Genomic DNA, 24,846 nt, shown 5'->3' with positions numbered 1-24,846 from the left:
GTTTGCCTTACCCTTTTGTGCTACACCTTGGGTTTGTTACTCCTGGTTCTGACCTCAGATTGCTTACGGATTGCTCATGGATTGTTCTTGGTTCCATACGCCAGCAGATCGACATTCTGGTTCTGACTTCGGATTGTTTACGGATTTCTTATGGTTTTCCCCTTTGAATCAGCTGACCCGGATTTGCCTTCCCGTGACACTCCATCAGTCACAGGCCTCAAGCTACAGGTGGTGCCAGCGTGGTGTAAGGGCGCTTTCTTCTACCTCCCAGTGCCCCTGTGTGTTGTATTGGCCCGCTGAGGGAACAGGTATTACCCCACAATTTAGGATACTCTATCTCCTGACTTCTGGTAGGTGTGTCTACTGTTTCCTACATATAACACATTGCTTATCTTTTTGCCATCACCTAACTTGCCCCTTTCCTTTGCAGCAGCCATCCGGAAGCCTTGTGTATCCTGTTTCTTCCACCTGTGGCCCTAATCTTCGAACAGCGAGTGTCTTTTGGTCTCGCTTTTGGCTGCTTAGGGACAGAGGTATCCTAGTTCCTCGCGACTCGCAAGTCTTGACAGACTGAGAAGCCCCCTGTCGCTTGGAACATGGATCCCTCAACTGGGGATCCGGTGGCTGCACTGGTCTACGTTCTGATATGGCTGCTTCAATTGCAGCCATTCACCAACACCTTGATACTTTTCAAAGCGAACGTCATGCTTTAACGGTTGACCAGGAATTTGGGGACCACACACATTCACCAAGTGCGCCCCAGGTTGTACTGCCCTTCACTACTCAGATCATTGTGCCCACTCCCTTTCCATTGGCAGCACCGAAAAAAATCGAGGGAGACCCCAGAAGGTTTCAGACCTTCCTGAATCAGTGCAAGCTGCATTTCTTATGTAAACCACAGTCCTTTCCTGATTCAACAACAAAAGCTGCACGTACACTCTCGCATTTGGGTGGTATTGCGACCACTTGTGCCAACCCCTTTTTAGAATGCGACAGTCCAGCACTTTATGATTTTGACCTGTTGGTAACAGAAATGACCAAAGTGTTCGACATAAGACACGAGGCCCAATCTAGAGATCTAGAGCTACTCAATTTAACACAAGAGAAATCCACTCTCATCGACTACATAACTCGGTACAATCAGTTAGCAGTAGAGACTGCTTGGCCTGAAGACAAAAAAGCAGTAGTCTTCTATAAAGGGTTAAACGATGCCATGAAAGATGCTTTGGCGGTAGTCCCATCCCTGCTGGTCCTCTTTAATGAACTAGTGGACCTAACCCTCCAGCTAGATGCTCTGAGAGGAGAGCAGAGTCAGGCTTCTCTTCAGCCCCACCAACCCCGACAGGATCTCAAGGAGAACCCATGCAAATAGGGGGGGTTTGTAGTCCAATCACGCCCACTGAAAGGGAACGCAGGAGGACAGCAAACGCCTGTTTCTACTGCAGCCTTAATGGACACTATGTCAAGGAATGCCCTAAACGCCCTCATCTCAAAACCCTGGGTTTTCAGAAAGCTCGTCCCTGAATATGGGGGCACGGACGAGCTACGATCAGACCCCAACACCAACCATACCTACACACACTGGAATGAAACCTATACTGATACAGGCCAGTTTGCTCTTTGCCCCCGATACCATACATTCAGTCCACCTTGTCATTGATTCTGGCACCACGGGGAACTATATTGACAATGCGTTAGCCCTCTCTCTCAATTTACCTTTACAGTCTAAGCCACGGCCCGAACCGGTGCAAGTAGTGGATGGTACGGCACTCATTTCAGGTCCTATCAAACAACAGACCGCTCCCTTGACCCTGGTAATCCAAAAAACCCATAAGGAAACTATAGTCTTTGATTTAATCACAACCCCCCCATTTTGGTCTGATCCTTGGGATACCTTGGTTGCGTCTCCATAACCCCGTGATTGATTGGGCCTCCGGCCAACTGAATCACCTTTCTGTCAGACCAAATGCCTTACTCAACTAGGAATGGTGGAGACGCCATCACAATTGCTAGGAGCAGTAGCCCGGCTTACTCTGGACGAACCACCCCTGATGGTTGTTGATCCACCCCAACACATGGTGGGTACTATCGTCTCTGGGTTGTCGACTGAATATCACGACTACCTGGATGTATTCGATAAGGGTTGCGCAGAGGCCTTGCCACCACACAGGCCTTACGATTGCCCTATTGATTTGGTACAAGACGCGGACATACCAAAGGGGAGGATATATTCATTATAACCTGTGGAGGAGAAAATACTTAAAGAATATATCCAAACGGCCTTAAAACCTGGTTATATCTGACAATCAGCATCACCTGCCGCTAGCCCAATATTCTTTGTACCAAAACGAGAAGGGGACCTTCATCCCTGTATTGCCTATCAATGTCTTAATGCCATTACCATTAAGAACAGGTACCCCGTACTCCTCATTGGACCCCTGCTCGACCGTTTGACACACGTCACCATATATACCAAGCTGGACCATCGAGGGGCCTACAACCTGATTAAGATCCGCCAAGGTGACGAATGGAAAACGGCATTCTGTATGCGGTATGGGCTTTACGAATATACGGTCATGCCGTCTGGTTTATGTAATGCCCCTGCAACGTTCCAGCGGTTTATGAATGACATATTTAGTGACATCATCGAAGCATACGTTGTTATTTACTTGGATGACATACTGGTGTTTTCACCCAATATACAGGATCACGTGAAACATGTCTGTGAAGTACTCTCCTGGTTACCGGCCCATTCCCTCTATGCCAAACCCGAGAAATGCCTATTCCATGTAAACAGTGCAGAATTCTTGGGGTTCCACATTTCGCCTGGAGGTCTATCCATGAACGAGTCCAAGATCTGTGCGGTATTGGACTGGCCTGTTCCCAACTCCTGCAAAGCCCTACAGTCATTCCTGGGCTTGGCCAATATCTACAGGCGGTTTATCTTTGGGTTCTCTGACATTTTGGCTCCTCTTACTGCTCTCACCAGTCTTCATGTACCCTTTATATGATCCACGAAATAGGAAGCCTTCGACAAATTAAAAACCGCTTTTACCTCGGCCCCGGTTCTCCAACACCCGAATCCCGATCTTCCTTTTATAGTATTTGTATTTGGTTTATTTATAAAGCGCAACCAGGCCCAGGGGCATACGGGCGCGTACATTTTTTGATCATGTTACATAAGAGTACAGTTACATTAGCAAGCAGTAGGCAACAGTTACAATAGTTGTGGTTACAAATAAATACATACTTTGGTATTACAGGTACAAGCATACATGTTGCAATTATGGCGGTGGGCCGAAGGTGAGACAGATACTGATATTATTTACAATATGTACAGTGGGTAGGCAGTAAATCTAAGCTGTAGGATGTTAAGCTGTCAATGTGTCCAGGTCATGAAGCCAACGTTTGGTGTTGCGTTTAAATAGGTTGAAGGAGGTTACAGACCTGATTGGAGCAGGTAGTGTGTTCCATAGCTTTGAGGCTTGTACAGGGAAACAAACTCCTCCTGAGTTATGGAGTTTGAATCTTGGTATAGACATAGGGCCTCATTACACGGTAGGCGGTGGACCAAGGTGCTATTAGCACCTTGGTCCATGCCGGTATAATACCGGCACTGCCTTGGAGGAAAGGGGAATTACCGCCCTATTCCAAGGTTGGCGGGGTGGTAATTCCCCCTTCCCCCATTGCCCTTCCCCATTCCCATTTTTGCCCCATAGGGCATAATGGGAATGGGAAGGTGCTAATTACGGTACCGCAAATTGCGTTACCGTAATTAGCACCCTGGTCCCTTTGCGGGTTGGTTTTTAACAGCTGCTAAAAAGCAGGCGTTAAAGTACCAACCCGCAAAGGGACCTCGTAGTAAGGCGGTAAGGGTTAACGGTCACCGGTACCATTACCAGTGACCGTTAACCCTTACCGCCTTCTGTGTAATGAGGCCCATAGTGTTAACTTGAGCTGTTCTAAGTGGTCTTGTAGATGTGTGTGGGGTAAGTTGGTTAGAGATGTAGGATGGTGCGAGGTTAGCCCTGGCTTTGTGGGTAAGGGCAAGAACTTTGAGGGATATTCTGTGCTCTATTGGGAGCCAATGCAGATTACGTATAGTCTCAGAGATATGCGACTTCTTAGGGATGTTGAGGGCTGCCCTAATGGCATTATTTTGAGTTACTTGTAGTTTGTGAATATTTTTGCGGCTAGTGCCTAAGTAGAGGGCATTACTATAATCTACTTTGGACAAGACTAACGTTCTAGCAAGAGTAATGCAGTTGGGAGTGGAGATAAACGGCCTACATGCGGTAATAAGTTTACATGTGTAGGTGGCTGAAGACGCTACTGCATTGGTTTGTTTGGTGAAGGATAATGTGGCATCGAGGTAGATACCAAGGGTTTTTGTATTATTAGAGACAGGGATGGGGTTACCATCAATAGTGAACGATTTGAAAGCAGTATTTAGTTTTTTTAGTTTAGCGTAAGTACCAAGGATAATCAACTCAGATGTTTCGTCATTGAGACAAAGTCCATGGTGTGCCATCCACGCTTGTATTACTGCGTATATTTCATTGAGGGTTTTGCTATCAGTTTCATAGTCGCCAGAGATAGGAATGAGTATCTGGGTGTCATCTGCATAATTAGTATACATGACACCCAGATAGTCAAGGGTATCGAAAAGGGGCTTCGTAAATACATTATAGAGCGTTGGGGACACGCAAGAGCCTTGCGGGTCACCACACGGGACTGGTGAGGATTCAGCCGAGTCAGTAGGAGAAAAGACTCTCATGGTTCTGTTAGCCAAGAAGGAGCTGATACAGGTAGTGGCTGCGTCAGAAAAGTGAGCTGCAGATTTCAGGTGGTGGCAAAGCGTTTGGTGGTTGACCAAGTCAAAAGCTGCTGACAGATCAAGCAATAAGAGCAGTGCTAGTTTGCCATTGTCTTTTAAAATTTGAATCTGAGTAGTGAGATCTATTAGGGCAGTTTCCGTGCCATGTCTACGTCGGAAGCCGGATTGCCTTAGTCCCAGAAGATTGTTTGTTTCTAGATAAGCCTGTATTTGCAGGTAGGCTGCTCTATCTAGTATCTTTAGTAAGAAGGGTACAGTTGTTATCGGCCTATAGTTGGTAGGGTTGGCTGGGTCAAGAGTGGGTTTTTTGATTATTGGGATGACCCAGGCGTCTTTTAAGTTATCAGGCACTACTCCCGCGTTGATAAGATTAGTAATGAATGGTGCCTGTTCATGAGCTGCTGCTTTGATAATCGGAGCAGGACAAGCGTCGCCTTGGCAATTCGATGGTTTAAGTTTCCTAATGATGTTTTCTACTTCCCAAATTGAGAGGAGTGAGAAACGAAATGGTTTACAGGTTGGCTCAAAGGTAGGTGACTTGTTAGGAAGTTGTTTGTGATCAGGGTCAGCGAGTAACAGGTCTTTTTTCGCATTGATTTTAGATTGTAAACGGGCTATTTTATCTAGAAGTGCCTTCTGGATGTTGCTGCACCATAGTGCATCTGTGACACATTTATCAATAGGGGCAGTCAGGGATTCTAATTCTTTTAGAATCTTAAAAAATTCTTTTGTGTTAGATTCTGCTTTTTCGATCCTTTTGTTATAGGTGTCTAGTGGAAGCCGATGCCTCCTCGTTTGCTATGGGAGCCGTCTTATCCCAGACATGCCCTAATTCTGGCCGGTTACATCCAGTGGCCTATAACTCCCGGAAGTTCAACATTACAGAAACACACTACACCATCACTGAGAAAGAATTACTGGCCATCAAAGAAGCATTTCAGGTTTGGAGACACTATCTATTAGGGGCCACGCATCAGACAGTTGTCTATTCCGATCATAGAAAACTACAGGACTTGGCCTCATTAAAATGCGTCAATAGCAGATAAGTTCGATGGCACTTATTCTTTGCTGCCTACGACTTTGTCATCAATCATAAACCAGGAACTACACACTGAAAGGCCAATGCTCTTTCTCGTTCCCCAGGGGGGGCGTTTCTCTCCCGTTTTTTCCAGAAACGGTCTTAGAGAAAAAACATGTAGTATGGCTATGCATCCCTCCTTCAAGTCTACTAGACACTATACATCAATGGACTAAATCACATCCCGAACAAATATCGGATTGGGGGTTAGTGGTACATGACGATCTTCCCTACTATCAGGATAAATTGTTTATTCCAATCACGGAATCACACAATTTAGCTCTACAGTGGTTCCACTGTGCTCCCATTAATGGCCACCCCAGACAAAGGCGCACTTTAGGTTTATTACAAGGCTGGTGTTGGTGGCCTTCGATGAGGGCAGACCTTAATGCTTTTTTTTTTTTTTAACTTCTTTTTATTGGTTTTACAACATAAAAGGAATGGGAGAGAACAGACAAAACAGAAACAAAAGTCACCCTCCCATTTTCCTTTCCCCCTTCCTCCCCCCCTCCCTCTCCCCAAAGGCTGCCGCAGTATGTTCGTGGTCCGTTGCCGCCTCGGGGCCGGCGCCGGCCGTTGTCAAGTTCGTAGCGGAGGGGCCGGTCTCCCGGTGGCCTCCCTCCTTTCCCTGGGAGTTTCCCTTGGTCTTGTCTTTGCATGTGTTTGCTGGTCTTTCCCAGTTGGAGTTGCACTGTTCAGAGTCCGCGCTGGTCACAACCTCGTCTCTTTCTTCCCGTTAGTTCTCTTCCTCTGAATTATGTAGTGCCTCCCGACGTGGGCGGTTCAATTTCTTCGTTTCCTGAGTCGCCTGGATCGCTATTGTCAGTCGTATCATCCTCGCCTCCGCTGCCAAACAGGTCTTGCACCAGGGAGTTCCATGCTTGTAGTCTGGCTCCGCTGTCGCTCTCTCCCCCTTGTGTAGCTCTCGCCCAGACTGCCGTCTCTGCTATTGCCCATTTTTGTAGGTCGGCCCACCATCCTTCCTTCGAGGGGCCTTCGCTCTTGTTCCATGCCATCGCTATGCGGCGTTTCGCTAGTATTGTCATTAAATCCTTCATTTTTGCCACGTGTGTCATCTGCCGGTGCCCCCTTGGGAACAGGCCCAATAGGTATGTTGCTGGCGTTCTTGCTGGCATCCGTATGTCTGCTGTCAACGCCTTTTCTCTCACCGTGTTCCAGAAGTCTGCTATTTGCGGGCACGACCAGAACATGTGCACCATGTCGGCCTGTTCGTCTCCGCACCGCGGGCAGCTCCGGGTTTGTCCTTCTCCCATCTTTGACATTCTCTTGGGGGTTAGATATGCTCTATGTACTATGTATATCTGCAGTTGTCTGAACCTGGCGTTTCTGGACACCTTTTTTGTGTACATGAGGACTTTGTTCCATTCCTCGTCTTCGAAGGGTTGTTGCAGTTCCTCTTCCCACTTCATCCGTGCTGTTAGTGTCTTTTTGTTGGTGTGTCCCAGTATTTGCTCATAGAGTCTGGACACCGTATGACCTCCTTCGGATATATCGTACCATGCCTCTAGTTCCCCTTCGGTGTCCTCAGGCTCTGGCATAGTGCTCCACCTCTTCTTTATTGTCCGAACTAGGCTATTGTGCAGGATGAATTGGCCCCTGTGTACATCTTGTTCGTCCATCAGGGTCTGGAATTCAGCCCACTGTCCGTCACGCCACAGGTCCCCAATTTGGGCCACACCTTTGTCTTCCCATTGTGCCCTGTACGTGGTCAGGCTGGCCACTCGGGTGTCCACCAGCCCCGCCAGTGGGATATGTCTTGAGCAGGGGTCTCGTATGCCCTGTGTCTTCCAGGCTCTTTTCCATAGTGTTCGGCCTAGTTGGACTATTTTGGGTAGGTCTTTGGCTTGGGCGGCATTGACCCATAATAATTCTCTCAGGTAATACCTCCGGAGTGTTGGCCCAATAATTATTGCATCTATTGAGGTCTCCTCGCCCAGCCATCGCACCACAAATTGGAGTTGTGCTGCCAAATAGTAATATTCAAAATCTGGGAGTTTGATGCCCCCCCACTCATAGCTTCTCTGTAGTGTGCTTAGTGCCACCCTGTTTCGCCCCCCTCCCCATAGGAAGGTTCTCGCCATAGTGTGTAGGCGCTTGAAGAAGGGCCTTGGTATGTTGTATGGGATGTTCGTGAAGTAATATAAGAGTCGGGGTAGGACTGTCATTTTTAGTAGTGCCGCCCGGCCTATCATGCCCAACGGTAGCGTCTGCCAGAATTTCATAGCCTTTTCAATTTTGTCTAAAGCTACTTGTGTGTTACCTGCGTGTGTTTCCATGGTGTCGTGATAGATGTCCACTCCCAGGTATTTGAAGGTGTTCGGGGCCCATGTGATGCCCAGAGGCGGTAATTGATCTGGCGGCACTGCGCGTAGGCCTGCCAGGGGAAACAGCACGGATTTTTCTCTGTTGACCACTATTCCAGATAACCTACCAAACGCGCGTAGCGCCTCTAGTAAGTCCTGCAGGTGGGTGCGTGGGTTCTGTATGTAAAGGAGTATATCGTCTGCGTATATGGATATCTGGTGTGTTTCCCCGTCTATCTCTATGCCCGTGTCTTTGTAATCCGTTCTTAGGAATACTGCGAACGGCTCCAGGGCCAGGATATATAACATTGGGGACAGGGGGCATCCCTGTTTTGTGCCTCGCTCTATGCCCCATTCCCTAGAAACTTGTCTACCCGTCTTGACTCTCGCTCTCGGGTCTTTGTATAGTAGTTCTATCCATCTTGTAAACCCTTGTCCAATCCCATAGTGGGTGAGCGTTCCCAGGAGCCAGTCCCATCCCACCGAATCGAATGCTTTGATTGCATCCAGTGAGGCTACAGCACACTCCCCTCCCTCCTGGTTTGTCCTTTCTATAACATAGTGGAGTCTGCGCAGGTTCCAGGACGTGTTCCGTTCTGGCACGTACCCTGTCTGGTCCGTGTGGATCAGGGTGGGTAGCACTCTTTTCAGGTGGTTGGCTAGTGCCGCCGTCAGGATCTTGGAGTCCTGGTTTATTAGGGAAATCGGTCTGTAGGAACCGCATTCAAGGGGGGGCTTGTCTGGTTTAAGGATCGGGATTATTATAGATTCTGACATACTACTCGGGAGTCTTCCTTTCTCGTATGCTTCTTCTAGTGTTTCTAGCAGTCTCGGGACTATGTCATTTTTATATTGTTTGTAAAATTCCCCCGGGAACCCATCTGGCCCCGGAGATTTCCCTGTCGGGAGCTGGGCGATTACCTCCGTTAGTTCCTCTACAGTGAGAGGGGCGTCTAATATTTGGGCCTGCTCCTCCGTCAATTGTGGGAGTCTAATTTCCGCGAGGGCTTCCTTCAGGTCCCCCTCCTCTGCCTCCTGGACCCTGGAGTATAAGTCCTCGTAAAACTGCGAGAACACCTCGTTTATTCCCTCTTGGGATCTTATCACCTCTCCCTTTCTGTTCTGAATTTCATTAATTGGCTCCCGCTTAGTCTCCTGCTTGGTTAGCCAGGCCAGGAGTCTGCTAGGCTTGTCCCCCTCAGCATGTAGTTTCTGTATATATTTCCCGTAGTCTAGCCGTCCCAATCTTTCCCAGGTCTCCACGCACTGTTGTCGCAGGGTGGTGAGGTTCTCTTGTTCCGCCCCCTTCTCCCCCGCTTGTCTCTCAGCCTTCTCGATTCTCCTTTCTAACTCATCTAGTTGTGCTAGGGTTTCTCGTCTGAGACCTCCCATTTTCCCCATCGCCTCCCCTCTGACTACCACCTTGAAGGCCTCCCAGACCGTTCCTGTGCTTTCCACACTACCCTCATTATGTTCAAAATAATCTTCTATTACGCTTTGGATGTGTTCCTGGAAGCCCGCGTCCAATAATGCCTCTGCCCTCAATCTCCATGTTGGTATAGGGGCTCTCCTGTGTGTGTGCGCCCATGTGATCGTCTGGGGGGCGTGGTCAGATAGGGTTCGCGCGTGTATGTATGCCTCAGTGAATTCCCCCAGTGTCTCCTTGCCCGTAAACAGGTAGTCTATCCGTGTGAATGTCTTGTGTGGGGCACTATAATGCGTGTATCCCCTCTCTTCCCCATGTACCTTCCTCCAGACGTCCCCGAGTCCGAGCTGGTCTAGTATCTGTTGTAGTGCTCTCGCTGGCGGCGCCGCTCTCTTGTGCTTATTGTCCGACCTGTCCAGCCGGGGGTCCAGTGTGCAATTATGGTCGCCTGCCCAAATCATCGTTGCATTCCTGTACGGGGCCAGCCGGGGCGGGAGCGTCCTGAAGAAGGCTGTAGCGTCGTGATTAGGGGCATAGGTGTTCACGAGGCATATCTCCCGATTTTCTAGCATCCCATGGACTACCAGGATTCTCCCTTCCGCGTCTTTCTCTTGGTGGATGAGCTGGAATGGGACGCCCGGGGCGACCCAGGTTATGACTCCTCTGGCGTAGTTGGAGTATGTTGCACTATACATCTGGCCTCCCCATTTTTTCTTTATTTTGGCCTGTTTTTCCGCCGTCAGGTGCGTCTCTTGCAACAGTGCAATGTGGGTCCTTGTTTTGTTTAACCAGGTATAAATCCTTAGCCTCTTGACGTATGCGTTCATCCCCCTGAAATTCCACGTGACAATTCTTAAGACATCTCGGTCCTTGTGGGGACTAGCGCTTGCGGCCTGTTCTTTCCCATGGGCTCGCTCAGTGTCTTATTCTCTCGGTGTGTTCCTGCCGGGGATCTGTGTCCCTTCTTCTGGCTGTTGAGTTTTGAATCGTCCGTTCGTTTTCTCTCTCGGGTCGTTTCTCTCTCTGTTGGCCGCTCTTTGTTGTGGGCGGTCTTGCCTCGTGCTTTCCGCCAGCTTTTTGTTTGTGGGTACTGTCCCCTGAATTTGTTTTCCTTGCCGATTCTTTGTGTGTGACAACTGTTAATTCCTCTTCCGCTCTCCTCCTTTCTTTGCGGGCTTTGCCTTAACTTCCCAACTGTTATAACTGTTAACCCAAATAACGTCAACAAACGCCCAGCCTCCCCTCCTCTGCTCGGGCTCCACCGCTTTCCAGGTGCCGCTTTTTCCTCCTCGGCCTTGCCTGTCGCGGCGTAGTGTCTTGAAACTGACACTATAAACATTGTTTTTACTGGGGCTTCTCTGTGGGTCTTGGCGGTTCCCCTTCCCCGAGTCTTGTGCTCCCTTTGTAAGTCTCTTTACTGTGGGCTTTTCAACTTGGTGGCTGTCGGTTGCTCCTTTTCGTTACTTCCCGGTAGGGCATCTCTACCGTCTTGTTCTTGCACCTGTAGCGTTGGGTGTACTTGTCGTGCCCGGTTCTAGTCTCTATTTTGCCGGGGGTGGTTTCTGTTTCGCTCGTTCCTCTCTGCCGACTGTGGAATCCCACGCTGGTCCATCCACTCCTGGGCGTCGGTCGTTGTCTTGAAGATCTGTGTTTTTCCGTCATGCAGTATTTTTAGTTTGGCTGGATACAGCAGCATGAATTTCACCCCTGCCGCTCGAAGGCGCTCTTTGGTCTGCCAGAACTGGGCTCTCTGCTTTTGCACAAGTACCGTATAGTCTGGATATATCGTTATCCTGGCCCCGTTCCTTGTGATGTTCCCTCCTTCTCTCGAGAAAGTCAGGATTTTTTCCCTGTCCTTAAAGTTCATAATTTTTGCGATCATTGGTCTTGGTGGTGCTCCTGGGCGCGGTCTTCTAGTCAGCGCCCGGTGTGCCCTTTCTACCACGAAGCCTTGGGATAGGGTCTCTGCTCCCACTTCTTGGATCAGGAGGTTCTCTATGTAGTTCGTGGGGTCCCTTCCTTCCTCCCCCTCTGGCAGCCCCACTATTCGTACGTTGTTGCGCCGGGCCCTGCCTTCTGCGTCTTCAGCTCTGCGTTCTAGTATATTAATTCTTTCCAGTGCTTCCGACATTTGTGTTCGCGAGGCGGACACTTCCACTGAGTTGCTCTGTGCTTGTTGTTCCACTGTTGTCATCCTTTCCGCCAGGTTTCTCGTATCTTGTCTAAGGAGTCCCACATCTACCATCACTGCGTCCAACTTGCCTTCTATCGACGTCTTTAACGCCCCTATGGCTTCCAGTATGCTGCTTTCCACTTGCCTGATCTCTCCTTGCGTGGCGTATGACTCCGGCGTGTCTTTCTCCCCAGCCTCTGGCTGCTGGTCGTCGTTCTTCCGGGTGAATGTCTCCATGACTGTTTGTCTCCCTCTGCCGCTTTTAGGCTTGTCTGGCATGTTAGTACCCACTGCTCTTGGCCTGTAGTTGGGCCCTGTTCAGTCTGGTTTCGTTTGTGCTTCAGTGGGTCCTTGCTCAATTCTCACACTCGCTTCCACTCTTTCCTGCGTGTGTTGCCTTTTTAATAAGCGATTTCTCTCTGTGTCTTTACCCTCGTTGTCCGTTTGCCGTGTCTCTCTCCGGTGTTCTCTTCCCTCTCGCTTTTGGGTGGTTGGAGTCTGTGCCTTGCGTGAGGCGGCTCATCCCCCAGTTTCTGCCTGTGTGGGGGGGGTCTGTTTGTGCTGGATGGATTTGTGGTTCGTAGTGACTGTTACGTTCTCTCCCCCGCTTGCTGGTTATCTGTGAGGCAGCTGGTTGGGGTGGTGTCCGGGTCTATGTGTAATTCTTTTGCTCTCCTCGTTACGACGGCGGCTACCTTCTTCTCTTATGTCGTCTCTGTTAGGTCTCGGCTCTCCTGACCTGCCCCGCGGTCTATCTCTTGTTCCCTGGGCCTGGTTCCTGTGTCTCGGCGTTACCTCCCTTCTCGGGATCTCCCGCTGCTTTGCCGGCTCTTCGCTGCTGCTAGTCACCTCTGCGTCGGCAGGGAAGGGCTCTTCTTCGGTCCGATCTGTGGGCCGCTTCCAGTCCGTGGGTCTCGACGCCTTCTTCCTTCCCCGTTTGGTGTCGCGCTGTTTCTGTAGTGCTGTCTCGGGCTTCTCTTACTGTTGCTGCCGTCGGTGCCTTGTCTCGCTGCCGGTCGGGTGATGCTCCGATCCTGCTTGGGCTGGGCGTTGATCTGCTGTCTCCCTCGGTTCCGCTCCGGACTGGCAGGTAAGGGCTCTTCTTCAGCGATCCGGTCTGTGGGCCGCCTCGTATTCTTCACTGCTTCTCCTATCGGGTTCCGCTGCTGCTACGCACCTCCGCGTTGGCAGGGGAGGGTTCTTCTGGGTCTAGTCCGTGGGCCGCCTCTCGTTCTCCGCTGTCTCTCCTCTCGAGGTCCCTCGTTGCACTGCTGAGTCTCCGTCGTTGCTGCTCACTCCCATGTCGGCCAGGAGAGGCTCTTCTGTGGTCCGGCCTATGGATCGCTCTTCGTTCTCCGTTTCTTCTCGTTGTGGGATCCCTCGTTGCTCTGCTGCTGCTCACCTCCGCTTCGACGTGAGGGAATCTGCCTCGGTTCGGTCTGTAGGCCGCTTTCGATCCGTTCTGCCTCGCCTTCCGGGTTCTCCGGTTATTCTGCTGGGCCTCCGCTGCTTCTACACTCCTCCGCGTCAGGGGAGGGCTCTCTTGGTCCGGTCCACGGGTCGTCTCCCAGTCTCCGCCGCCTCGTCTCTCGGGGTCCCACGTCGCTCCGTTGGCTCTCCGCCGTTGACGCTCACCTCCGCTCTTCTGAGGCTCGGTCTATGGGTCGCCCCTCGCCTCCGCTGCCTCACCGCTCAGGTTCTTTCGTTGTTCCGCTAGGCCTCCGCTGCTGCTGCTCGTCTCCGCATCGGCTGGGGAAAGCTGTTCTCCAGCCCCGGTCCGTGGGCCGCTTCCTGTTCTTGAGCCGCGCCGTCTTCACCTTCTCTGGGTCGGTGTCGCGCGGCTATCTCTGCAGTTGGCGTCTCGGATTTCTGCCACTCTGGTGGTACTTCGGTCCTGCCTGCGCTGGATGTTGATCGGCTATCTCGCCCGGTTCTACTCCTTCCCTTCGGCCTTCTTCGTGTGTTGAGACGCGGGTCTCTTTTTCAGCGTTGCGCACCCGCCATTTTGTTGGTGGTGCCGCGCGTCTCTCCCTCTTCTCGTTTTCGCTCTTCTGGCCTCCGTTTTTCCTCGGGTCTTCTCCCGTGTGTGCCTTGGGTCTTCCGACGCCTTTTCCTGGTGTTTGTTCGGGTTTTTTTTTCCTAATATACGCCTTTCTCAGGATCTTTGGTCGGATCTGGTGGGAGCCTCTCGGAGTCTGCTCACTCTCGCATGGCCGCCAAGCCACGCCCCCACAGACCTTAATGCTTATGTCAACACATGTTCTATTTGTGCTCAGTGCAGAAATAGGAAGGGAATTCCTCTTGTCCTACTCCAACCGCTACCTGTACCCCCGAGACCATGTCATACACTCACTATGGACTTTGTTACCGACCTACCCAAAATCAAGGGGTTTGACACCATTTGGGTGGTAGTTGACTCATTTACGAAAATGGCCTGTTTTGTCCCTTGTACAGGCATAACCTCAGCACCCAGATTGGCAGAGATGTTCTTTCGGGAGGTGTTTTGTTTTTTTGGGTTACCCACGGTCCTGGTTTCGGATCGCGGTACCCAATTCAGTTCCAAATTCTGGAAGGCCCTCACCAGTCTACTAGGAATAGATGCCCGTTACTCCTCTGCCTACCATCTGAAAACGGATGGGCAAACAGAGAGAGTGAATCAAGTAATGGAACAGTCTCTGCGATGTCTCACCCTGCAAAATCAGCAATCATGGTATCAACTCATACATCTGGCGGAATTCGCCTACAACAATGCACCACATTCTCCTCTGGGTACTTCCCCTTTCCATTCCCTGTATGGACAGAATCCTCGCACCCTGCCAATAGCAGACCTGTCTAGGCCGAATGTGCCCGCCGCCACTGCTTGTATCTGTGATATGTCCCTGATCCATGTGCAAACACTCACGCACCTCCTTGAGGCACAACAAAGCATGAGGGTGGCGGCTAATAAGAAACAAGCTCCTACACCATCCTATGTCCCGGGGGATAGGGTGTGGCTCTCCACTAGACATCTGCCACTGCCTGGCTCTTGTAAGCTCTTGCCGCATTTTGTGGGTCCGTACACAGTCCTACGTGTGGTGAATCCGATGGACTTTAGATTGTCGCTTCCTCCTGCTTGGAGGATACATCCTGTCTTTCACTCCTCCCTGCTTATGCCCTGCCCGTTTGCCTCTAGATTGTCTGTTACCCCTTCCCCAATGGTACGTGATGACTCTATGGAATATGCAGTAAATGCTATTTTGGGTTCCCGTGTTTCTAGGGATCGCCTGTACTACCTGGTAGATTGGGTGGCGTATGGCCCCGAGGAGAGGTCGTGGGAATTGGCGTCCGATGTCCATGCGCCCTTATTAGTGTCCCGATTCCACAGGGCGCACCCATCTTGCCCACGGGGTCATGGGCCCTTGTGGGGGGGAATTCTGCCACGCCCACACATCCATGCACACGTGCTCACACCTCCCTGCAGCAAGTCCCTAGCCTCTGTTACAGAACTCACCCACGTAGATGCCTGGGACCTGGAGTTGCCACCTCTAAGTTCCCCCTATGTCTGCTTCAGGGGTTCGCTCCCTCGTGGGCAGAAGAGTGCTGGGGCACTGGAGAGGATACCACGGGAGGAGCCATTGTGTGTATCCGGCATGGTGACTCCTGTGGCGCCTGCACACGCAGAGAAGGAAAGGTGTCTCATGTGGAGCACCAGGGGCACGCTATGTGTCCAGGCGCGTCATTGCCAATTGCAGTCAGACACTAGCCATGCCCCCCTGTTGCTAAGGACCAGCGTACCCGTTGCTCCGCGTCAGTCACCGAATCATGTGAAGCATCACGTGATCAACAGGCTCACGTGACAGAAGTTACGGGATAAAACAGACACTACCCAGCAACACAAGGCTTCTCAGCTGTTTTCTTATGGCGTGTGTCGTTACAATCTGGATTCCTGTTTACTTCGTCTTCTTTGTGCTTTTGACCTCTGGACCTCACTCTACGGACTCCTGTTTGCCATACCCTTTTGTGCTACGCCTTGGGATTGTTACTCCTGGTTCTGACCTCGGATTGCTTACGGGTTGCTCACGGATTGTTCTTGGTTCCATACGCCAGCAGATCGACATTCTGGTTCTGACTTCGGATTGTTTATGGACTTCTTACGGTTTTCCCCTTTGAATCAGCTGATCCGGATTTGCCTTCCTGTGACACTCCATCAGTCACAGGCCTCAAGCTACAGGTGGTGCCAGTGTGGTGTAAGGGCGCTTTCTTCTACCTCACAGTGCCCCTGTGTGTTGTATCGGCCCGCTGAGGCAACAGGTATTACCCCACCATTTAGAATACTCTATCTCCTGACTTCTGGTAGGTGTGCCTACTGTTTCCTACATATAACACATTGCTTATCTTGTTGCCATCACCTAACTTGCCCCTTTCCTTTGCAGCAGCCATCCGGAAGCCCTGGGTATCCTGTTTCTTCCACCTGTGACCCTAATCTTCGAACAGCGAGTGTCTTTTGGTTTCGCTGTTGGCTGCTTAGGGAAGGAGGTATCCTTGTTCCTCGCGACTCGCAAGTCTTGACAACCACCAGCAGAGGTGATCTTTCTGGAATACCTCCAATTCTATTTGGGAAATACCACCTCAGATGGTGGTAATGTAAAACATGTATTTACATTTGTTTTCAGCCATTGTCGGCATCAATGTAAAGGGAGAAATTGATTATGTACAGTACTGGCTCATTTCACTACTGTTAATTTTTCTTTATGCACATATGGGTTAAGTCTAGCCCTTTTATGCATTATATGGATAAGGTGGTGAGAGGAGTCAATTAGAGATGCCCACCTATTTACCGCCTCAACATGGCCATTTGTAAAAACCCTTTTCACTATGTAGAAGGGAAGCACCTGTGCTTCCGTTATGTATAGTAAAACGATTAAAAACATTTGGGGCCATTTTGGATTTTTTACCTCCACCATCAAGTTGGAGGTAAAGATAGGTGGATTTTTTACAAAACGTCTGCTTAAAATACCACCGGCGGTATTCCCATAGAATACCACTGAGAGTATATGCTCAAACCATGATTTGGGGGGTCAGTAAAATCCAGGGTATTTGCCAAATACTGACGGTTTTACTTTTACCACCCAACTCTGAATGCCCCCCTAAGTCTGTCATCGTTTTTCATGGTCTTGTCCCGAACACTCTTGTCCTATGTGACCAACAAAAGAGACACATGCAAATCAACACCAGATTCACATTTATAGATACAAAGTCACATGAACACAGATACATCCTTCCACCTATACTTTACACGTCACAAATACACTCAAACACATTAACCCAGTCACAGAAACTGAAAACAAACACACACTCCACAAATATGATAGGTCACTCTTGTTCGCTCTCCATCACCAGGCCCAAGGCGTATTCCAGTTGCAGTTCTCTCTGCTTCCGTTAGTTGAAATATGCAGCCGACTTTCCAAGAAAGTGCCACTTGGGAGCACAACAAAAAGCTGTGTCCCCTTGCCGTCTTTCGCTCTGCATTATTCAAATGCAGACCTCATAGCCACAATTACCAGCAAGACCTCGACTACGGCTTCTTGTCGTGTCTGGCAGATCAAGGTGGTCTACTGTCTAGTCAGACCACCTTGCCACTCACCACCTTCTGTTGCACTGTCTTATAAACTAGGACAATGGAAGGTGGTGAGTGGCAAGGAATAAGCTTGGTGTGATGGGCAATTAAAGGGTGTGAGTGGGAAGGACAGGAGAAGGTGTGTGCAAGGTAAGGGAAAGGGGATTAAATTAATAGTTAAAGGATGGAGCAAAGGGGGAATGGAGGTCAAAGTTAATTGTAAGAAACAGGGGATATTGAGAATGTGGGAAAGGGAAGGAGAGCAGAGGATGATTGCATTAGCAAAATAGGGTAAATAAGACAGAGGTAGACATCTGGAATGGTAGGTCAGCACGTTGACCTGCTGAGATCTATGTCTGACGTGCATGCAACTGCACCTGATTGTGGGATTAGAATGACCCCTTTTCTGTGTTCTGACCAAGTAATGCTTACTGGCTTTATGAGCATATGTTTCATTTACTACTTCTCTTATATTATTTAAGGTTGCTTTATCATGTGACTTGTTACTTTGAAAGCACACACCAGTACAGACAAAAATTATTACTATAGTTGATTTTCATTATAATTATACTCTTAGTCAGTTTCTAAGAGGTATTTGCCTCAGGATACAGACAATTAATATGCTTCCCCCTTGTAGATATATTGGTGCCTTGAAAACCTGATTTATTGAACAGGATACTAGTTTAATCCTTAAATAACAACTTTGCCAAAATCATTTGTTTTGTTTCTAATACTGAAGATGGAATAGGAGAAGATGAAGTCTCCCTTGCTTTCTGAATTGGAAACTGTGGAACTAGAAAGACAGGGCTCAAATCCCCACCTTCCACGCTTCATACATTGTGATCCTTAGCAAATCACTTTTGATCACTTGCCTTATTTTCCTTAACTAGCTGTAGAAAAAGCCTGACTCAGATGGGTTTATACTCTTTGGTGTTTGTCTATAAATAAGTGTAACAATGTATGTTAAACATATATTGAGAAGGCAGGCTGACACTTGTGGTTCTTATGTTGTGGGGGGTGGGTACACATGTTGCAGGTATGGGTTTTGTGTTGTGGGCTGAGGAGGCAGGAAGCCAGGCATGGGTATTTTGCCATGCCAGCTTATGTTTGGCAGAGCAAATCCAGACCCCCTTGTTCAGCAATGGCTCTGCTCTACCAATGAATTCTATAGCTTTGACACCTATTTACGTTGTTCTGAAACTAAAACTAAAGATGAGATGATATAGGATGGGAGGAGATGTAGCCTGTCGTCCAAACTACAAACTGTAACACATTGAAAACTGGGCTCAAATCTCACCTTTCCCATTTACCAATTATATTATACTGGTAAAATAATTGTAATATGTTTGGTAAGTGGGCGAATTCCAGGTGTCCGGATTTCTTAGAAACCACAATCATACCTGAAAAATATGTTGCATGAAAGGAAAGTAATGTCAATAATGTCTACTATATATACTTTAGAAAGTGTGCAAAGGGGAGAGATTGGTATTGACATCACTTGTTGTGGAAGTTGGGGTCGCTGCACTGTGGGTTTGGGCAATGCACTATCGGTCATAACAGTACACTTAGTTGCCAGTCCTCCCCTGAGCATAACACTGGAAGTGAGGAGCGATGGAGGAGAACATGTGGGCAAGAGGGGCAAAGTAGATGCTGAAGAGCCACAGCGAGAGGATAGTTCCTTGAGGGACGCCGCAGGTGGAGAGTGTGATAGGGGACAGAAAAGGGCCCAGATGAACCTGGGAAGGTCGGTCAGATAGGAAAGAGGTCAACCAATCCAATGCCAGGCCCATGATGACATGGACGTCACAGAGCCGATTTGTTAGGGGGACATGTCTGACCGTGTCAAAGGCAGAGGAAAGATCCAGAAGGATATGAATGGATGGAGAGTTGGAATCAAGATTTGTGAGCAAGTCTTCACGGGTGTTCAGTAGAGCAGTTTCCGTGCCTCTGGCTGCTTTGAAGCCAGACTGGTGGTTGTGAAGACAACCAACAGATTCAGTGTGTTGGATCAGTTGGGAGATGGCCAGCTTCTCCAGGAGTTTACCCGGGAAGGGGGTGATGGAGATAGCGCAGTAGGTACCTGGGGAGGTGGGGTCAGCAGAGGGCTTTTTGAGGAGAGGATGCACAAGGGAGTGCTTTAGGGGTAGCCGGAAATCAAGACTGGTGCAAGGGAGGCAATGTTGTCCTTGTTAGTTCTGTAGGAGCATGGGAGCACTTGTTTGTAGGAGACTTTCATAGAGAGAACTTGTCTAGAGACTTCATCCGGTGCTATAGGCAAGAAAGAGGGAAACAGAGAGGGGGCCAAGGGAGGCCTAGGATCTGGGAATGGAGGAGGATGGAAAGTGGAGGAGAGTGAGGACAAGATGTCCTGAGTTTTAGTTAAGAATTGGGAAGCCAGAGAAGTACAGAGGATCAGGGATGGCAAGGGAGAAGTGGAGACTGCTGTAGGATTGTCGAGTTCTTTGCCGATTTTAAACAGTTTGCCCATGTTGTTAGCTGCCCAGAGATGCGGGCTTGGTTGTGGGCCCTCTTCTTCGAGTAGATGGAGAGTCTGTAATGTCTTTGGAGCAGGCAGCAGGCCAGTCTGTCAGAGGATGTGCCTGATGCCCGCCACTTCCGCTCAGAAACTCTGGACTTGCGTTTCAGAGAGGCTAGATCGGAGTAATACCAGGTGTTGCGCTTGGAGGCAGGCTTCTTATGGATCCTCATGACATGGGCAAAGATGTCCGGGGTCCTGGTGATGGACAGGTGAAGATTAGCAAGGGCTGAGTCAGTGTGAGAGTCAGTGGCAGGAGCCGGAGGGGGAATGAAAGTGGTGGCAAAAGCAGAAACTGACACTAGCTTCATTGGCGAATGACAGAGAAGGAGACTGGCAGTGCAGGCAGAGGTTTTGCCCCGGGAGCTAAAAGATCCAGGTGAGAGGACAGGAGAGGATGGTCAGACCAGGATAGAGGTGTAGTGAGAGGGTTGGAGATTGGGATGTCAGATGAGAGGAAAGCATCCAAGTTATGACCGGCTGAATGCGTCGGGATTAATGGTGAGGGAAAGAAAGTCACAGAGGCTGCAGAAGAGTCCAGTGGCCGAGTCAGGAGAGTCATGGTGAATATTGAAGTCTCTGAGGAGGAGAAGCTGAGAGGTGGAGGAAAGAAGAGAAGAGGAGAGGTCAGACCACTTCAAGAAGAAGAGGGTGACCGGACCAGGGGTCCTGTAGATGGTGGAGAGAGTCAACAAGAGGGTGAGAGATAAACCAAGCCTGGTGACGAGGCATTTGAAGGAGGAGTAGGACTGAGTGGGAATGATAGTAGCAGGGAGCCATTCAGGGAAGATCCAAGCCACTCCTCCTCTAGGCCAGTTAGGCCTAGGCTTAGAGAGGATCTTATAGGCCTCAGAGAGGAGTGTGTCAAAAGCAGAGACAGTGCTGACAGTGAACCACATCTCATTGAGAGCGAGAACGTTGACATCAAAGTCTTCAAGAAGGAGACCGATATCAGAGGAATGTTAGACAGCAGAGCAAGAATTGAGGGTAGCTACATGAAGCTGGTTGCAGTATCCAGTCTTTATAACAACATTTCTATATAGAGATGCACATATACCGAAACATTTACAACGACAAACCTTAACGAAAATGTATGTGGCGGTGGTGGGGTAAAGGGTTAAATATTGTGGGGAAACGGTTGGGGTGGGTTTTAAGTGGTGGGAAACATGGGTTAGAGGGGGCTCCCCACCCCCAAAAAAATCCAGGAATTTCTGGAGACCCACAACGTCCTCATCTACCGTCAATCTGGCTTCTTCCCTCGATTTGGCACAGAATCTGCACTACTCGACCAAAAGAATCAACTGGATGGCATTCGTGATGCAGGCAAATTTGCTCTCCTCCTCCTACTCGACCTATCGGCCGCATTCGATCTCGACGACCACCACACCCTATGCCACCCCATCTCCACTGCTGCCAACTTCTTACCCAAAGCTACCAACTGTGTTGCGTCCTTTCTAGCTGACAGAACTGCCCAGGTTTTCGCCGACACTGCTGCTGCTCCCCCTTTCCCTGTCTCCTGCGGCATCCCCCAAGGCAGAGGCTTTTTACGTTTTGAAAAATGAAAGACCATGTCAAATTGAATACCCAGGTTAATTTCCTTTAAGGTCTATTAATATCTCATTTATTCTGAAAAGTTCTGCATTAAAATGTACCACATAAACCCATTATTTAGGGGGGTAAGGTGAGAGCAAGGAAAAAGAGATATGTAAGAGGTAGTTGTGGAGGGATAGGGATCAGTAGGGCTGTGAAAGAAGACCTAAGAATGGAAACGTTTAGCACTGTTTAAATCGCTCTTCAAATAAAACTACTTTTTATGTCCTGAGATAGGAGGTCTGAGGCAGGCAGGAAGAGTGTTAAACAGCGGGACAGGTAAGATGAGTGAGAATATAGGAAAAAGGAGAATTGCTGAAATAAATATAAGATGGGTAAGTCTTCTTATCACTTTGATTAACATATTCAGAATAACAGGGAAGATCACATTTAAGCAGTAATGTAACAATAAGGCTTGTATGAAGACAAAACATCCTTACAACCAAAGTAAACAAGTCAGATAGACTGTTTCAAAACAGAATATTGTTATGATTACAGAAATATTTTAAACTGAAGGTGACTGAGGTAATAATGTAAATTATGACTGTTAAATTGTTTGCTTTAGTATGGGTCATATCTTTATTACTTGTGCCAAACACATCTGTTGTATTACCTCCTAACATGCACATGATTTCAGAGCTATTCTACATAACGTTTTCCATAGCACAACAATTTTTTTCTTTTTTCTTATTTAGTACAACAAAGTTTGGATTCCTGATCCGGATGAAGTGTGGAAGTCTGCCGAGATATTAAAGGACTACAGAATTGGAGATAATGATCTTCTTCTGTGCTTGGAAGATGGAACTGTAAGCATGTAGTACTTTCTATTCCCCCTTGATGTCATAGTTCCCCTAAATATTTAACATAAAAAATTGGGGATGTTTAACCTTTACAGATGTGCTTAAAATAACTCTAGGTGTTCTAGCATGAATGCTAGAATATTTCCAATTTTCGTGGAACAATTACCACCTGGGAAAAATATGTCCCAGTTTGTAGTACTAGTGCTCCAAATTATTAAGCCAGTGGAAAAATAAATGTACTTGCTGCACACACTCTTATAAATGTGTTAGTTGCTGTAGGTCAATTATGTTTTTAATATTATTATCACCAGTAGTGTTTGGGTCATTATTTGCTAAATGACACTTCTACGAGAGTTCCTAGACGCTACTGTCCCAAATTTCTCGTGCGTCGCATGGTTCTATCTCATATGAAATAGATTATCACCTCAATGTGTGTCTACATAATATATCATAAATTGAACCTTTGTTGCGTCGTTTCTAGCTGACAGAACTGCCCAGGACTGCGGACAGGCATGATTTTTCAATGCTACTCTCAGTGGTAGGAAACAATCAAATGGGTGGCTGATTTTATTTTTGCCTGAAAGCTCCCCTTCACTTTGTACTTTGACCATGAGTTCACTGCGACACAGGTGTGCTGATGTATTTTCACCTTCTCTGAATGGGGATAGTAGGAGGAGGCTAGGAAAAGATTGCCTATCTATCTCATTCATAGTGACCTGAATTAAGGAGGTGGAACAGGAAGTGGCAGAGCCCAGCCATAGATCATCAGTATGGCTTTCTGATCTTTCTTAACTTTAAATGTATTCTAAGCAATCATCCATACTTATCAGGATATCTATTTCACATTAATGGATTGCTTTTTTTGCCACTATATTTGTGCCGTCATAAGATATGTTCTTTCCCGTGTTTCATATGTTTATCCTATCCAAAGTGCCATGACTTTCTCAGGTATGTACATCAAATAATGAAAAAAAGCGTAAGTGTACAAAGATAGTTTATTTACTCAACCTAGAAACATAGACATCAAGACAGGCTTCAGGCTTCTACTCATTGACTTACACAGAGGAAAACTTAGTTTGTTGAGCCATTCACCTATATTACACTCAAGATGCACAGCTTCTCGAGATCACAAGCTACACTTATGTATCTTAGGTGAGTGAGTGGGATCATTAATGTAGCACATGCTGCAAGATAAATTGCTTCTTGCCCTAGATGGGCTAATTAAAACATTTGAAAATTAAAAGACTGGCCCGGGAGGTTGCTCAAGGTGCTCAAGATGAAGCAACCATACTCAATGACCTATCCCTGCTGTTCTTGAATGTGTGAAAAGCTCTGAATAACCTAGCGTTCCCGAACAAGTATTGTTTAAAGATAACTGCGATATTCAGAACTGGTCCCTGCAAAGCTTTGCATGCAAAGAACAGATTGGATCTGCAGCGGTTTAATGCACAGAAAGGGGAAGGAAGGAGCGGGGGTGACAGCGGGGGTGACTAACTGGGCCTCATTATGAGTGTGCTGGTCTGGAAACAACGGTGCTGGTAATCCTACCGGCACCGTTGTTTCTGGAACGGCACCCGCCTGCGGGCTTCCGTGTTCCCCATTCCCATTGAGTCCTAAAGGGCTCAATGGGAATTACAAAATTACCGGCTCCTTATTTCCCGGCCGCTGGACTCAGGATATCTCAGTGGCACCGGGAAGTCAGGCGCCAGTAATTCATTACGGGTCTGGTGGCAACCTGCCGGTTTTAAGGCACGGTTACCGCCGGACCCATAATGATTCGTGTCTGAATAGGAAGACCAGGATTTCTTTCATTCATAATCTAGTAGGATTTCTGAAGCATGTTTGCTGCCACTCATACTTTTCTCTATTGCTCTACATACTTTCAAGAACAATCAAAACACTTACCGGCAACGCTGTATTAGCCCTACATAGAACGTGCATATTTGACCACATGGAAAGGCACAGATGGAAATTTTAATTTTATGAGCAGGAGCTAACAGCAGCTCTGGGTTATCAAGCATTACCCTGTAAGCCAAGATATCTCTGGAGAACAAGGAGCTCGAAGATGGTGTTCTGCAAATCTAACCTGCACATGAAATATAAACTATAACTTGATGCCCATTGTATACCACCCACTACATTTTAAATGCATTTAGATGTGTCCTAAGGCTCCTTTATACACATTACCAAACACACAAGAGTTAATGTCACACTTGTATGTTTGTGTGGCATCAGTTGCCATGGGAGTTAAAAGTAGCTGCTGGTAGCTGTTTGTGACACACTAACTAGGCTCTTGTAGGCTTCAGCCGGAGCTAAATATCTCCAAGCAGTACTGATCCCTGAAATAAATAAATCCAGTGTGACCATACAATTTCCGAGGAGTCGATTCAGGTTATCTCCTTGTTTCACTTACAGCTCTATTTTCAAATATAGAATCCTAATTATGGTGGGTACTCCATACTAAGAAATAGTAACTGTTTCACCTG

General features: G+C 48.2%; 1 protein-coding gene across 1 annotated transcript in view; it reads left to right on the top strand.

Moving 5' to 3' along the window:
- MYO5C (myosin VC) overlaps window positions 1-24,846 on the top strand; it is a 1,282,854-nt gene that overhangs the window by 132,106 nt on the left and 1,125,902 nt on the right. Inside the window, exon 2 of the mRNA XM_069624842.1 lies at window positions 22,256-22,366. Coding sequence (XP_069480943.1) covers window positions 22,256-22,366 — 111 coding nt within the window. The remainder of the gene's footprint in view (window positions 1-22,255; window positions 22,367-24,846) is intronic.

Source organism: Ambystoma mexicanum, chromosome 11, assembly GCF_040938575.1.
Source record: "Ambystoma mexicanum isolate Mex_15411 chromosome 11, UKY_AmexF1_1, whole genome shotgun sequence".
NCBI lineage: Eukaryota > Metazoa > Chordata > Amphibia > Caudata > Ambystomatidae > Ambystoma > Ambystoma mexicanum.
The sequence above is the reverse complement of the archived record's forward strand: the minus strand, read 5'-3'. Positions and strand labels throughout refer to the sequence as shown.